The 17,289-nt window shown below is 39.4% G+C and overlaps 1 protein-coding gene across 8 annotated transcripts in view; it reads right to left on the reverse strand.

Annotated features, from left to right (window-relative positions):
* Positions 1 to 270: 270 nt before the first annotated feature.
* The window catches only part of LOC138973187 (neural cell adhesion molecule 2-like), a 65,243-nt gene continuing 48,224 nt past the window's right edge, over positions 271 to 17,289 (reverse strand). For 4 of the 8 annotated variants that reach the window (XM_070345886.1, XM_070345884.1, XM_070345885.1 and 1 more), the window contains 4 exons: positions 2,578 to 2,761; positions 1,933 to 1,974; positions 1,419 to 1,533; positions 271 to 757 (listed from right to left, as the gene is read on the reverse strand). In XM_070345886.1, the coding sequence (XP_070201987.1) occupies positions 623 to 757; positions 1,419 to 1,533; positions 1,933 to 1,974; positions 2,578 to 2,761 (476 nt within the window). In that variant the 3' untranslated portion in view covers positions 271 to 622. Of the gene's footprint in view, positions 758 to 1,418; positions 1,534 to 1,932; positions 1,975 to 2,577; positions 2,762 to 8,759; positions 16,686 to 17,289 lie in introns of those variants that run through there. The other 4 variants (XM_070345890.1, XM_070345888.1, XM_070345889.1 and 1 more) reach the window with 1 other exon arrangement.

Consider the following 17,289-nt stretch of genomic DNA (forward strand, 5'->3'; position numbering starts at 1 on the left):
ATTTGCAAAAACTCTCACATTCTGTAAATAGAAGGCAAACTGTTGCAAATCTGGGTTTTTATCAGACCAGATTCCATCAAACAATAAGTAGCATGCACTTAGACAACTACACACAAAAATTTGTTGTCAATGGTTATTTTCTTAATGATGGGACAACGTTGCTTACTTTCTAGCAATGATCTGCCAAAAATGTGCTCCAACTGTTGAAAAAAAATCTGTGGTTTTTTTCCCCCCAGAGTAAATTCAAAATGCTGAGAAACTATGTTTTCCAAACTCAACTGTTTTATCATTTGAAAGCAACCATACTGAAACCATGGCAGATCAACAGCAGAAACGCTGATTACAGAACTTCTGGACATTATTTACTTTCTTCAGGGAGCATCTGTGAATGCTAACGTGATTTTAGATCACAAGTATAGACATTGATAAGGTTTTTTTCCAGAGCAACCTTGACCTTTCTTTTCATACCTGTCATAACATGGAATGCCATGAATAAACCAAACCAATCTGGATTTCTTTTCTGTCAGCAGCCTGGATGCCACAGGCTACGGTCAGCAGTCTTTGTTCACACGTGTAACCTTGCACGCCTTTTTCCTCCCCAACAACGCTTTGCCAGTGGTAACTAAGCCTTGGCTGTCGTATCCGTCTTCTCATCCGACGCAGGCTGAGTGATTTCCACAGTGGGTGTGGCCTCTGCAGCGGTCTCCGTCGCTTCCGCTTCAGTCGGTGTTTTAGCTTTCACCGGCTCCTCAACCACCTGAACACAAATGAAAGTTTGAGTCAATCAGCAGTTTGAACAATGTCAATCAAACAAACAGAAGTCTTCTTGACACTTGAATTATCATGTGCAGGTCAGAGGAAAGTTAACACATTTTCACAGGATATTCTTGACTGTAGTAAAGGATCAAGCAAGATAGTTTGGCCTAGCAATTGAAGAGTATAACCCATTTCAAATGGAAGCCCCCTGTAAAAAAAAAAAAAAAAAAAAAAAGAGCCTGAAGCTGCCTACAGAAAAGTACAAAGTGACAGTGCCACAAAAAAGGGACACTAGCACTGAATCCTTTTTAAAACTACCAGGATGATAGGATAGATGCTAACAATGAGTTGACTAAACTTAACGCTAGATCCTAAGTGACTGAAAAATGTTACAAGTTACCTCGGAAGTCAACTAGAATAAAAATCATATTCAAATAAGACAGAGCACGAAAATAAGATCTGAGAAAGAAAGGGATGCAAGTGCTCTAAATATAAACGACATGTGCAACAAGAGAAAGTGAGAAATATGCAGAACCATCATCTGGAATGAGTTGGGGCCAGGCACAGACCATCATTATAAGGGGAGTGTGTGTGTGTGTGTGTGTGTGCGTGTGTGTGTGTGTGTGTGTGTAAAATGAGATGAACATGGATGAAGATCTCACAGGCTCTGGCAGAGGCTTCTCATCTTTGTCCTCTGGCTCCAGCTCCTTCTTCTCCTGCGACTCCAGCTCTGTGGCCTCCGTTTCCTTGGCAACCTCGTTCTCTGTGCGAAGGCTACTGCAAATGTCAAGGTACAAAATGATTGCTAGATATGCTCAGGAAAGTATGATTGTGTAATCACACAGCAAAATTGGCTACAACACATCAAATTCATCAGAACAGCAATGCCATTTCTTTTCTCCTAGATCTCATGATTATTTGCAGTAGGACATCATAAGAAGAAAGTACAAATAATGCAAAGTAACAAAGGAAACAGAAATGATGTGTTCCAAGCTGACTGACTGGTGGTGTCAGAAAACACAACCTATATGGTGATTTTCTGAATACATAACTTTATGCTGGATCAACAGATTAAAAACCCCACAACAGTAACAATAAAAGCAATAAATTAAAAACATATACAATAGAGAAACTCTGGTTAAAAGACCAACAAAAGCAGCGTGAGAAACAACTTACTCGTCTTTTTCTTTCCCAAGTAGTTTTGCAGCAGCTTCATCACTGCAAAAAACAAACAAAACAGATTAAACAATATAAAATGCAAGCATGCTAACAAACAAACACAGACTAAAAGACAGCAAACAGTTCCTGATGCATTCAGAATACACACATGTGCTTTAAGTCAGCAATATCCAGATTTTGCCCAGTGTGAGCTTCCTTGTCACACTATATCAATCTCCACATTTGTACTTTTCATTCAATTTTTACAGTCACTTCAATCTGGAATATGCGGCATAGTCCAGGTTTAGAGTGCTTGTCATATTGGTAGAGGTGTGATTACCATTTCACTTGCTATTGACACACTTTTCTACACATTCAGTTGTCAACAATACATTTTCTTGTTAAATGACTTCTTGTATCCCCCAGAGGAAGTGTTTTTTATGAGCTACACACATGCATGTTATTACCACCACCTGCCCTTGTCTAAGTTCATACCCTTTAATCTCTTCCCCACCCTTCATCTACGAGCAGGGTCCCGATTTGCCTTTCCCAATTCCTGGTTTTCAATTGTGCATATCATATCACACACATGCATGCACCCACACACTCAAGGACACAAATGCACGCATACACACACACTCTCTCTGTCTGTGACTGACTGACCCATCCTCGGGGGACTTGGCAGCAGTGGAGCCCTCCTCTTGGCGTCCGATCAGCCCGTTGAGCGTCCAGAGCAGGCCGCACTGCTTGGTCTTGCAGAAGGCAGCATCCACCGCCAGCGCCAGCACCAACAGCAACACCAGCATCAGCCCCACGATGCCCCCTGCACCCAGCGCTGGCCCACCTTCTACAAACAACATGCTGACTGTAAGCGCTCGGCCAACCATCACAGTACACTCAACAAACAATCTTCTTGCAAATATACTATCCAACTGTCACCAGGGCTCCCACACAGAAGAAAACAAAAAAATCAATGAAATTCCATAGTGGTCTGGCAATATTTGTAATCTGCATTCAAAATGGTGCATTTTGGCGCAAATCTGAACAGATTTACAGGTTTCTCGCCTTTACATTTTGTGGAAATCCACACATTTGGAAAAAGTGGAAGCCCTGTTTCACAGTGGAAATCTCCTTGTTTTTAGTGGTTATGGTATTAGGGAAGTTATTCAATCTAGATTCCTGAGATTTTATAACCAGTATCATATTCATATTATCTACCTTGCTAATACCAGTATTTTATGAAAACCCTATCCTGTAATCAAGTTGCAAACAAATTGAAAAACAACATTAAGATGAAGAACTGCTTTTTTTTTAAGAACACTTAAAAAATAAAATTAAAATAATAAAAGATACCATATGCTGTTATTTCTACTTGGGTGATAAAATAACATGTTTGACTGATCAAAACAAATACATGCTAAATGGTTACAGCACATGAATAACTTTTTATTTTTACTGCATTTCCACTTTCAACATATGAATATAAAAGATTGTTGGACTGTTTAAAACAACAACTGCTCCATTACCATAAATCTAAAAACCTAACAAAATTGTTCTCCTATGTTTACAAATGTATCAAGCTCATTAATTTGTTTGAGAACATCTTTATTTTACCAGCACACATTCAACACATTAATTAGACTTAAAAGTAACAAATGAAGACAAAAATAGCAAAAGCTGCTTTTCATTTACACTTGAACAAAACAAAAACAAGGCATCTTTTTTTCCTTGAACGTCATACTTTTTTTTCTGAAATCTGCTTCAATTACAAGCAGTTCAAACGTGCTAATGCCTGAGCAAATCAAACTCCATCCAAACAGCTACAAGTCTCTCTCTCTTAAAGATTTGTCGTATAATTTATATATATATATATCTCATTGCATCTTATCTCTCTTGCTTTTGCTCCAATTCTCGCACACATGCATGCACACGCACACACACAGATTACAAACATGCACGTGCAACACATGACCAACGTGCAGCAAGGTATACAAAATCATGCAACAAGTTCACTGAAGTCACCGTGGACAATAACTATATTGTGAAAAGGATACATTACATACATGTAATCTATATGTTAAAATAGGTCACAGTCTAAACAACAGAGTGTTAAGTGACTATGTAAAAACAGGACTGACGTTTTATAGTACATTGTACAAAGACCACAGCCACAGCTTGAAGACACAAGTGGGACATTTCTTTCTTGTGTAAGCGATCATGTTCGTCACCACAGATCTCTTACGGCAATAAGTGCAAATCCTTCAACTTAACCACAAATGCCAAAATCAACAGCATGGCTGAGTGATAATCTTTTGTTGAATTCGTTTCATGAGTAACACCTACGTCGAATTCAAACTGTGTAGAGAATGCAGCCATGCTATTGAATGTTGCTAAATGTTCAAGTAAAAGGGAGCCTTCATTGCATGTAAAGCCTCGACAGATCTGTGGCCGTGAACATCAACCTGTACACAGGAAGGACACTACATTTAAGAGAGTTGACAGATGTGTCACAGAAAATTGTCACTGTTAGCACAATAGAGGTAAAACTGAGTGAAATAGGAAGGGCACGTGCATCAAAATACAGTGAAACCCACTCAAGACAAACTTCACCAACACAAATTTTGCTTCTCTTCTTCCCACTTAAAGGCACAGTAAGCCTCCCGTAAACCATCACAGATACTGTCAGGCTTTTACACACAGTACAAACACCCTTCCATTTGAACGCTCACCAAACGGGAACATCCTAGGTGCCAGTACGTAAAGAGCGAGCAATTTTCAAAGAATTAATTTTGCGGATTGTGTCAGAGACAATCGGACCGTGGTGCATTTTGGCACTCGACCTAACTTTTAAAATCTAAATAATAAATTGACAGCTTGTTACACAAACATTCTTAAATCATAAAAGAATTCTTTTTTCATCAAGACAAGATCAGTACAATTCGAAGTTTTGAAAGTTTGAAAAAAGAAAAGCCCGGAAGCAGGGTCACGCAAGACGACGGTTTATGCCTATCGCCAGTTCCTCTGAACAGTCAAAAGCCATCGCTAGAGTTCTTGTGAACCACAGCCGTTTGTTTCGTGCATATAGTCAGAGGTACTTAATAACGTGCTATTGCAGATAAGCTCACAGCGAGTCGCATTCAAATTACTGACGACTACATTGTGAAAAAGGGAAACTTGATCACACGGGTTCACGATGGCTCAGGGGTAAGATAAACCACGCAAAAATAAATTCTTTGAAAATTGCTCGCTCTTTATGGAGCGCACCTAGGATGTTCCCGTTTGGTGAGCGTTCAAATGGAAGGGTGTTTGTACTGTGTGTAAAAGCCTGACAGTATCTGTGATGGTTTACGGGAGGCTTACTGTGCCTTTAACTCACTTCCGATAAACTCCATGAAATTGAAATAAAGTCCTGCTTCAGGACTACTTATTAGTGACATTCCCCTCTTTTCTATTTTCATTTCATTGCCAGTGTTCCATTTGTTGTTGTTGTTGTTGTGCTTATACTTTTCTTCTTGTTTCTTTTTTTAAACAAAACCGATCTCTTGAGATGACGTTACCATCAGTTTTAAGGGGGTTTCCACAATTCTTTTTTGTCTGTACACTGAAACCACAGCAAACGTCACAATATGGTTGAGGTGCAAGACAAAGACGTTTTACAGAGGATTATAAAAATCACACCATCTCCAAAGTGCACTGTGACATGACTGAAGCTGAAGGGAAGCCAATGTGAAAGGGTGAAAGACTGAAAGGGTGAAAGACTGACACAATGTTGACATGAAATCATGGTAATGTACAAGGGGAAGGATGTGCACACCATAAATGAGGATGAAGCGCATGTTCAATGTATTCATGAATTAACCTGAATGACTCAAGTCTATAATGGCATTTAAGTACAGGGACTGTTATACTATGTACTAGCTGTTACCGTGAAATCCCCCTCATAAGACCTGCCCAAATTGGAGAAAATCGGGTCTTAAAAGAAGGAATCATAAAGCTGAGGTAAATTTAGAAATTATGAAGAGTAAATTTGAAAATTCAAAGTCTTCTTCTTCTTCTTCTTCTGCGTTCGTGGGCTGAAACTCCCACGTGCACTCGTGGTTTGCACGAGTGGAATTTTACGTGTATGATCGTTTTTACCCCGCCATTTAGGCAGCCATACGCCGCTTTCGGAGGAAGCATGCTGGGTATTTTCGTGTTTCTATAACCCACCGAACTCTGACATGGATTACAGGATCTTTTTCGTGCGCACTTGGTCTTGTGCTTGCGTGTACACACGGGGGTGTTTGGACACCGAGGAGAGTCTGCACACAAAGTTGACTCTGAGAAATAAATCTCTCGCCGAACGTGGGGACGAACTCACGCTGACAGCGGCCAACTGGATACAAATCCAGCGTGCTACCGACTGAGCTACATCCCCGCCCATTCAAAGTCTTAAAATGGGGAAAGTCTGAAATCTTTAAAGGGGGTTTCCACTATATTCACTAATCAACTTGAATGACAGTGCATGAAGTCTACAAGTGCATTCAAGTAAAAGGAAAATCCTATTTGCTGTAACAGAATACCAAAGTGTTGCCTTTTTAATCATTTAATTTACTTTCACTTACATAACATCTACAGCAGCAAATGTGTGCTGTAAAAGTGTCTGGACACTAGTTTTGCCCAGAAAAATCAGCATGTTGCCACAAATGACATCGGTCTTCCATGTTTAAAACAGTGTTGTACACACACAAATTTGATTTCTTCTTCTGTTTATGTTGTCAACAGTGTTGCAGAAGAAAGCATATCTATTTCTCTGTTTATGTTTTCAACAGTGTTGCAGAACATTGTTAAGCATATTGATTTTTTCTGTTTATGTTTTTAACAACGTTGCAAAAAAGGAAAAGAAAAACGTTGATTTTTTGGCCTATATTTTCAACAGTTAGTTAGTTAACTGTTGCTTAATGGGTCCAGCGGACCATTTAGGCCACATCAGGACCCCATTCTCAACAGTGTTGCACAAAAAAAGCTAATAGATTTTTGTTATGTGTACAAAGCATTCATCATGCATGGGAAGCTTCCCTTTTCCGCCAGCACATTCTTTCTTGTCTTTCAATTTTGCTTGGTGGTACATGTACATGTATAATCTACAGTGGTACCTACTACAGTTTGAGACTACACCATTTTTTCCATTCCATTTTCTCTCCATTTTTATAACTTTATTGTCCCATTGCTGGGAAATTCGAATTGCTCTCTCCCAATGGAAAGCTAGCAGAGTTATCCAGGTGTGTGCATGGTGAACTGTTATCTGAGCTACCTGCACTTCTGTCACAATAACCAAGGTCTTTAGTATAATGTGTCATTGTGGTGAACTGTTATCTGAGCTACCTGCACTTCTGGCACAATAACCAAGGTCTTTAGTATAATGTGTCATTGTGGTGAACTGTTATCTGAGCTACCTGCACTTCTGGCACAATAACCAAGGTCTTTAGTATAATGTGTCATTGTGGTGAACTGTTATCTGAGCTACCTGCACTTCTGGCACAATAACCAAGGTCTTTAGTATAATGTGTCATTGTGGTGAACTGTTATCTGAGCTACCTGCACTTCTGGCACAATAACCAAGGTCTTTAGTATAATGTGTCATTGTGGTGAACTGTTATCTGAGCTACCTGCACTTCTGGCACAATAACCAAGGTCTTTAGTATAATGTGTCATTGTGGTGAACTGTTATCTGAGCTACCTGCACTTCTGGCACAATAACCAAGGTCTTTAGTATAATGTGTCATTGTGGTGAACTGTTATCTGAGCTACCTGCACTTCTGGCACAATAACCAAGGTCTTTAGTATAATGTGTCATTGTGGTGAACTGTTATCTGAGCTACCTGCACTTCTGGCACAATAACCAAGGTCTTTAGTATAATGTGTCATTGTGGTGAACTGTTATCTGAGCTACCTGCACTTCTGGCACAATAACCAAGGTCTTTAGTATAATGTGTCATTGTGGTGAACTGTTATCTGAGCTACCTGCACTTCTGGCACAATAACCAAGGTCTTTAGTATAATGTGTCATTGTGCTGACACAGGACTGGAAATGGATACCATCTCTGAGTCTGCACATGAAGTTGACCCGTGTCCTTCCTGGGCTGGATCCAAGCCTCTGACCCGCGGATCATAAGTGCAGTGCTCCACCAACTGAGCTACTGCCCTGCCCCTGAGACAGGTTTTAAAGTGTCTCCTGATGAGGTGTCCTAACAATTACAAGTGATCTTATAATGAGGCGAACAATTATTACTCCTGACTCCATCTTTTGGGGGTGTCCTCTGATTGGAGGGGTCCTCACATCACAGGTACCACTGCAGTAATATTGTCTTACTCTACTGCTACCCAGTCTCATGTCCATTTTTGAAAAAAAGGTGTAAAAAAATGCTTTCTGAGTAGTTTCTTAGTTCGCTAAGTGCTGCCTTTTGAAAGCCCTTGCAGCTGACATATTTTGAGGTTTGGAGCGCATTCAGTGGTGCAGGTTTATTTTCCATGTCTTCATGGCAAAATGCATCCCACTTCATTTAGATAAAAGCCCTTCTCCTGCTCCCCTATTGTTGCATATCAACCAGTCCTCAAGCTCTGCGTGTTCAAATTATTAATACAGAGACACACCCATTCACGTACGCACACGCACTGAAGCACATGCTTGTATTTATATGCCTGTGGTTTTTCATGTACTCTTTCTCTGAAGCACACACACACACACTCTCATATGCCTGTGATTTTTCATGTACACTCTTTCTCTGAAGCGCGCTCACACACACACACACACACACTCGGAGCAGAACCCTTTCAATCACCAGTACAAACAGGGCAGCCCTCTGTGAAATGACAAGTTTTATTATGAACGCAACTTAAAATGACACCTGTGAGAACACCAGACAACATTCACAACGCAGGAGCAAAAAACTTTTCTCAAAATAAAAATGTGAGTCTCCAAGCCACAGCGCATGGGCGTATACGAAAAACATCATCCGAGTATTACCTACAGCAAGCTTAATTTATGTTCACAAGTTAATTCAGACACAAAGTAGCATTACCTGCCAAGCAGGCAAGACTACTATCCACCGCTTTTGAACGGCTGATTTGCCGTCCTGTGTGCAAATCAACTTATAAAAGTATTGTAAGCAAGAACAGCAACCGAGAAAAGTTGGACAATACAGAGTCTGAGAAAATGAGTTTGTTTGTTTGTTTGTTTGTTTATTTGTTGCTTAACGTCCAGCCGACTACGCAGAGCCATATCAGGACGAGGAAGGGGGGGATGAAGGGGGCCACTTGTCAAGCGATTCCTGTTTACAAATGCACTAACCCATTATTTGTGTCCCAGTAGGCTTTAGTAAAACTAAATTAATACCTACTGGAAGATTACCAGTTTCCAGTATGTTAAAATAGGCTTAACCTATCTACTGCTGGACTTACATCAGAACACTAACAGATTAAACTATACATGAATCGCGAGACAAGCGGCAAGAGAAGAGATTTTTGGAAAAAATACAGGTGAATGAGCAAGAAGGCAGAAAAAAGAAAAGAATTCATGAAGAAAAAGAGAGCATGACAGGAAAGAGGAACCAAAAATCTACCTAACAGCAAACTAGAAAGCTCCTGCGGTTCCAAAAACAGGAGGGGCTTTTAATTTCATAACCGCAGTGCCCCACTGCGGGAGAGAAAATGAGCCTGGCAGTAATTTTGACAGAAGATTGCACTCCCTTCTCAATAAAAAGGGAAACAATATGCTTCTTGTGTGTGAACTACACAGAACTCTTTGCTTGTAATATTGCTTTGTACTTAAAAATAAAACAATCTAAAAAACCACCACAAAATAAAGGGAAGGATGGAAGGAAAGAAAAATGGTTAAAAATGTATTATTGGGTAGGAGAGCCGATAGATTCATTTTCGAGTTCTGTCCTAATGCTGAAGTTGGCATGAAAGATTAAAATGGCTCACAATCTCAACTGAAATAGGTGATAAAATCACTCACACACACACACACACACACACTCCTTCATATTTTCACACACGCTTGATCTCTGAACTTAAAGAGACCTAACATGCTCCAACTCAAAACTTCAGAACCATTACTCAAATACTACCCTTCTGACCCATTTTCTCAGATTCTGTCAGACAAAGATAAATCTCTCCAGCAGCCCATCTTGACTGGTTACCATGGCTACAATGAAAGAAATGTACACCAAGCACAGGACACAACTACAACACACAGCGTGGCTATGTACAAGGGCTTTATACTATAGTCACAAGTTACTAAAAGCACTTGACGGTAACCTTAAACACAGCTGTCCTCCTCAGTAACTGATCATTAAAAGGTGCACCCAGATTTTTTCATGAATCAGAAAAAGAATCGAGACAGAAAGACAGGAGAAAAAGAATCGAGACAGAAAGACGGGAGAAAAAGAACAGAAATATGTCATCTTACTAACTGTGGAGAGAATAACACCAAAATATTATTTCTGGCAAAAAGATGACAGGTAACAAGAAAAGTCTACCTCCACGCAGGTAAAGCAGGTATCATACAACTATACCCCAATGGAAGAAGAAAAGTGGCAGGAAAATGTCCCCTCTAATTAACAACTACGGCAATGAACTTTTTATTACAGAGAAAAGTGAACATAGATGATCCTTGTCCTATGATCTACAATCCCTGATTTCATATTGCACAAAAGGGAGATTTGGTCCAACTATGTTCATTGTCCCATCTAAGAACTATCACTGACTGCCCGCTAAAGGCAAATTCTGAAGAAGAAAATGTATGCAGTCTTGTAACTTTCACAATACCAAAAACTATAAACGGCTTAAAATGCTGCAGATCCTACCACCAACCAAGGCAACAGTAGTTCAATTTGACTTGTCAATTTATCCCACTTGAACTCTCTGTGAAGGATTTGAAACACATTTTTTTTAAAGGAATCTTAAAATAGAAGAAGAGAGAAATGCATAAATAATGTTATGAAAAGGCGCCATGAAGTTAAAAAAAATTACAACTCTTTGATTAAAAATCCATTTACAGTTTTAAAAGATCTTCTAGCTTCAAAACACTTCAGGTTCACATTTTCTTACTTTAATTCTCACATTATATTTTTGTTTAATAACAGGCAGTTAATTGCCTCTTATTGAAAACCCTAGTTTTCTATTGAAAAAGACATAACAAAATTACAGCTTTTTTCTTTAAACTTCACTGTTTTGATAACAACTAATACTGATATTTTTCAAATTTTAACATTCTGCTAATATGAGCGTTTATTTTCCAAACTACAAAATTACATCAGATTCTTCTGCCTCCATCAAAACTTAGTCCAACCATTTAAGTTCATTCTAACCTATGAAATTCCACTGTATCCTATCTGAAACATCCATACCGTCCGACTTTGCATCATCAACCACATTCCTAATCTTTTTCACGGTGAAAAATGTTATCCAACTTCTGCTTTCAGGCTCGACAATGACTGTAATCCAAACAAAAAAAGCTGACATAACCGTCCTCTACCCTTTCAGCTAAACGTAATGACAGAGGCCGAGGCTAAGCATGAGGTCACCATCAGATCTGCCTTTTACACACTATATAGTCTGATATGATATTGCATAGCAACACGACCCAAATTCTATCATAGTGCTATATGATACAAAGCCGGTATCTACACTGATCCTGGTCTAAGGTGATGATAAGACTGTCTGTGTCAACACAAGCACGCCAATATGTACAAAGAAATGAGAACCGATCAAGTTGAAAATGACAATGTCACTGGAATTCAAATTGTTATTGATGAGCGAGCGAACTGTTAACAACACATTTTCTGAACAAAGACTCATATGACAGGCAATGTGACCAAAAAAACACACCATGATCTCCCTGTCTTGGAAATCAAAAATAAATGCGTGTACAAAACTGGAACATGTACTCAGGTCTTACAAAATAAAATAAAATAAATAAAAAATAAGCAACCCCAGGACTACCATGTAAATGTGTGCTATCACCAGCACATTGCAAACTACTTAGCAGCTGGATTTTAGAGCCAGGCTACTAACAAAATACTTCGCAGCTGCACTGCTCCCATCACACATTTTAAATGCAAATAGTTCCTCAGGGCAGCTAGCACAAACAACCATATTTTCCTCAGAACAAAAACCTGTTTTCTTCTTTCTGCATCAGGGGAAGATGATCCCATACACCCACACTTTACAACAAAGACCAACAACTCCTGGTGTGGTTCTCGAGCCAGGAATTCCTAACATGTGCTGATCCTTTCTCCAACACCTGAATGTATCTTCCTTCAGTCAAACCCACTGATGCCACACAAATGTAACTCTACGGCACACCTGTTGATGTTATTCTTTGACCGAAAACCATAACCCTGTCAGTATTGTACTTCAAAACCATAACCCTGTCAGTTTTGTACTTCACCAAGAACCCATCAAACCTGCCAGTATCATAGTTCTCCAATAAATCGTCAAACACACCTGTTACTGTCTGTCTCTCTTGTTACCAAACCATCAAATACACCTGCTGATATTTTTCTGCACCTCCAAAACATCAAACACACACCTGCCAATGAACGAGTTCCTAATCTTTCACAAGGAAGCTGCCTGGTCAACGCATGAACCCAATATTTGAATGAAAAAGAAAACGCTAATCGTCTGTACACATGTATGGCGCAGAACTAATCAGAACCGACCGTGAGACAGTGAGTATTATGAAACGATGGCTCAGCAAAATAGGCCACGAGGGCACCCTGGTCAATCATGACAACAGTCAAGTATTTCTCAAAACAAACAACACAACCTGGACCTTTACGTTCTCAAGCTACTACATCATGACCAGCACTACCACTACCACACAAACAAATCTACAGCTACGCAATGAAGTCTTCCGGAACTGAAGCTGTATGCAGCATCAGTTTCTCCTCAAAAGATCAAAATCATTACGGAAAAAAAGAGATAGCCCAAAATCATTCATTCACAATATTTCTTCCACAAGCAGTAGGTAAAATTCATAGTCTTGTCATTCAAGGACACACAAATAAAATTGTTTGTTTGTTTGTTTAGTTTTTGTAACAGCTATGCCACCACCTCCAACCATAACAGAAACAGCATGTCGACAAAGCTGCATCGTGAGAAATGTATGCGATAACCAGAGCAGAATCTTGTCTCTGAAAGCAAAGTTATTGATTTGCCAACAACATCAATGCACACAAACACCAAAATGCCAAGCTCAAATCAGCCACCAACAATAACTTCCACTTGGTCGAAGCTTCATTTAGAGAAAACGGCACCGGTATTTAGCAACAGATGCCATATGTTAATATGCAAGCTGAAATATTCAGACTGTACCAGATGACTACATTTACGGTAAAAATACCAACGCAGATGACTCTGTTTACAAAAATTGTTTCTGTGAAAGTCTGTGTAGGACTTGAGTCACAAGCCTGTACTGAAACCCTACAGCCTGCACACTTTTGATCAAATTTCGATGTCCTTTGAAAGGGGCCTAACCATGAAACTACTGGTTCCAAAGTTCTTGATCCAATGCTATTCTAATAGCATTCTGATTGAACCTTATCCCTGTTCATGTATGTAATGTTTTGTTTTCATTTTTGCCCAACAGCTGGATGGAAATGTATTAGTATGGACATTAAAATGACCATCCTTGTAAGAGAGCTGATAGAAAGTAAAGCTGACAATATCACTCCAACTCTTTGTGATAAGCCCAAGCAAGCACTATATTAAACATTTCCCTTTGTTCAGGAAGGCTCAAAATGCAGACTAGTTTTCATGTACTGTCAAGAAGCACACACAATGGGAACAAGCTCTGCTTACAACCATCAAGCACTGATTACACTTTGACAACACCAATACTTGACGCTACAACTTTCGCTTCAAATAAATGTGATTACAACCTGATTATGACTTCAGAAACAGTTAATAGGCCATACAGGTGATATTTAACAAATAAAATGACAAAGTTTATATGCTGAGGCAGAACACATCCACTGAGTGGGAACAAAGCTGTCACACAAATATCAAATATCACATTCAGAGCCAAATTTTTGAATTATGCCAAATGCACCCTGCATCAAAATGTGAAGAAGATCCATACACTGCTTTTATATCAAGCTCATTGTCTTACACCTGGCAGATTCGCAAAGCTTAGCGTCCATTACTGGCCGTCTTCCTCCCTTGACAAAGATGTTATCCTCCATCACCATGAGTCGAAGCCTCAAGAGATAACATACTGACATAACTAAGGGTTCCCACAGATCCTGATGTATGTGTGATTCAGTTCACAACTTTATAAATAACCACACTCCTGTTTCAAACTGCTTCTAGAGCAAATACCATAAATTCAACCCACAAGAGTGCTAAACGTACATCAACTATATTCCACAAGCCCAGGCAATCATTCGGAATGCACACAGACAGACATTACGTTTCATACACCACAACACACAACACATCAAGTCAAATTACATCAAATGTATGGCCAACAATAAAAATGTGGAATTCAGACAAATTTTGATTTTCAGATACATCCTTCTTACTTATTTTTTTTAAGAGGAATCTTGTTTGACTTCTGTCTAGCAGAAACAGCTATGGTGTGGATGACAACATAAAACTGAGTATCCATTTTTAACTGGATGTAATCAAGATGAATTATTTTGATGAAAATATGACACTTCACTCAATCACAAATTAAATGTTCATAACGGTACAAAGATACCACATTTATAAAAGAAACTGTTTTAAAAATGAATGATACAAAGAGGGAAACTGCAATCTGTGCAGGATATCCAACATGACGATGAACAAATTCAAATGGAAATTCTATGCACACATGTGCTTTCGTTTTCCCTTTTAACATTAAAAAAAAAGGTATCTGTTTAAAAACGAAATACATCAACACACACAAAAATACCAGGTCATCTGATTACAAAATAAAAACAAAATTACACAACTAATTTACACAAGATGTGTCAAAATAGAACAGCCATCAACAAGATGTGAGCAAAACGCATTTAAAAGACATCAGGTTGTAACCAACCAAATCTGTGATCTAACAATAATGTAACTCTGTATGCGTAATTAAAAGTTTGATTCTGTATTCTGTACTAAGATGTTTTACTGATCACAATACAAATAAAACTGACAGCTTGCAACTCCTTCAAAACAGATCCATGTTGGCTATGCGAGAAGCAGTGGTCCCATAAATACTACTCAAACATGGTTACTACGGCTACTCTTATTAATTACCATAAGGTATCTCTACTGAATAAACAAAGAAGAAAGATAAGGGGTTGCATCGCTGTCAAATGAACAACTAAACCACATCCCACAGCAAGTTGTAATTTAAAAGTGCCATTGAACGTTAAATGCACTTTTCTCCCGCAGAAGTGTACTTTGGTTTGAGAGCCACGTGTTGGATGAGTGGCTGTGACTGCTGGGACCGTAAGGCCTGCCCTGGCACACAGCATCACACTGACGCAATGCTTTTGCTACTTTCCCCATCAGCGTCACACTATATTTTGACCTTGACCTACTGAAACAAGCATCAGCCATGTTACACTGATAGTTCATAATCTGTATACTGATACAATGATCTCTCTTTAGGTTTTGTTCCTTTGTTTCCGTTTTGTGTTGTTTTGGTTCTGTTTGGCATTTCTATCAATGGAGTTGACCTCTCTGTCAGTTTTTCACAATGCAATGCATGCTTGGAATACTGGTACCAGTTTCTATAGTTTGCTTGGATGTGTTACTTGCAACACACCTCATGGCTACATGAGCTAAGCCCACCATAACTTCAACCATAATTGAAGGATTGGATGGCAGAGCACATCACCACGGTGCCATACCTAACTGTTTTCCACATGTACTAAAATCATTCCAAAGCACCTATTCACACACAATTTTTGTTAAAATGACTGAAATTGTGACCTTAAACAAGAAAGAATAAATACATGAAAGTCAGAACAGTAAAATTGTCCAATGTCTTCATGTAAAATCATGTATGCTAAGAACAATTTAAAGCAAGATTATGGCAAATTTAAAACAAACTAAAACTGCAAGGTGACGCATTCATTCAGTTCCCTGTGAACGTTTGCTGGTGCAGTTGAAACATATTTCAACATCTCTACAATACTAGCTGTTTCAAATCGTATTATTTGGTCCCTTAGTTTTCTAACAACAAACGACTTTTCACATAACAGCTGTGCATGGGTGCGTTGTTTGTGTGCATACAAGTATGAATGTGTATGACAGCATCCGTGCACTTTGGTAGGAAAACTCAAGTCTCTTTTTATCCCATTGACAGGGTGAATAAAATGTCCAGAGGAAAAGACCATAGGTAAAGCTGTTGACAATTTTCTTCAAACAAGTTCAAGCACAGGCCTTGCAGTTTGTGAGAAACCATGGCTACTTCCTGATGTTAAACCAAATAACAGAGCAGCCACTATATGCTGATCTAACAGAATCCTAAACACAGCCCATCCAAGCTCCCACATGAACAAATTGCGAGGCCAGCTTCAGATCACAAGTTCAAGGTCAGGCCAAGGTCATGTTAAAGGTGAACCCAGCACTGAGGGTGAAGGTCAGGTCACTTGAGAGCCGAAGGCCAGGGCAGGCCTGTGTGTGACTGTGAGAGGAGGAGGAGACTCAGCAGAGAAGTTGCAAACATGCCGTCACCATGACAACCAGAACCATCCCTGCTACACCCGCTCGCACACTACCTGCTTCCCCTGAGGGCCCCACTGCAACAAGCAAAACAAACACAGAAAGAAAGCCGTCAGTCAGTGGATCAACAAAGCCAGCAGTGCGGGACACACACGTTATCCACAAAGCAGACACGCACGCAAACAAACAAACATTGGCAAGATCCTCTCTCATCAAAGGTGAATGCCTAATCTAATTAGTCCAAAGGGAATGCCTAATCTATTGATCAATTATATTCTTCATAAATCATGTCTTTAACAGCTCATTTCCAGACATACTCCACTGACGTACCAGCCTGTTTTGACTGAACACTAACCCCTCACCCTTTCCTCCATCACTGTAAATTCCTCTTCCCCACCCATCAATCTTTTCTTTAAACAATGATTTACAGTGGTACCAGTTATGAGGATCCAAGGATATCCTTTCATGAGAGGTACTACTGACTGTTCCCATTGATTTCTAAAAAAAAAAGAAAAAAAAGAAGGGTTACACTCACCCCCCCCCCCCCTTTGGGAAAGACTACACCCCTCCCATCCACCTATTATTTTTTCTGACGTAAAAAGAAAAGCAGAAGACAGATGAAGAGAAATTAAGCTACAAAGCTACACTAGTATACATTTCTCTTGGTAACAATATATATCT

The sequence above is a fragment of the Littorina saxatilis genome, linkage group LG8 (genome assembly GCF_037325665.1).
Source record: "Littorina saxatilis isolate snail1 linkage group LG8, US_GU_Lsax_2.0, whole genome shotgun sequence".
Classification (NCBI taxonomy): domain Eukaryota; kingdom Metazoa; phylum Mollusca; class Gastropoda; order Littorinimorpha; family Littorinidae; genus Littorina; species Littorina saxatilis.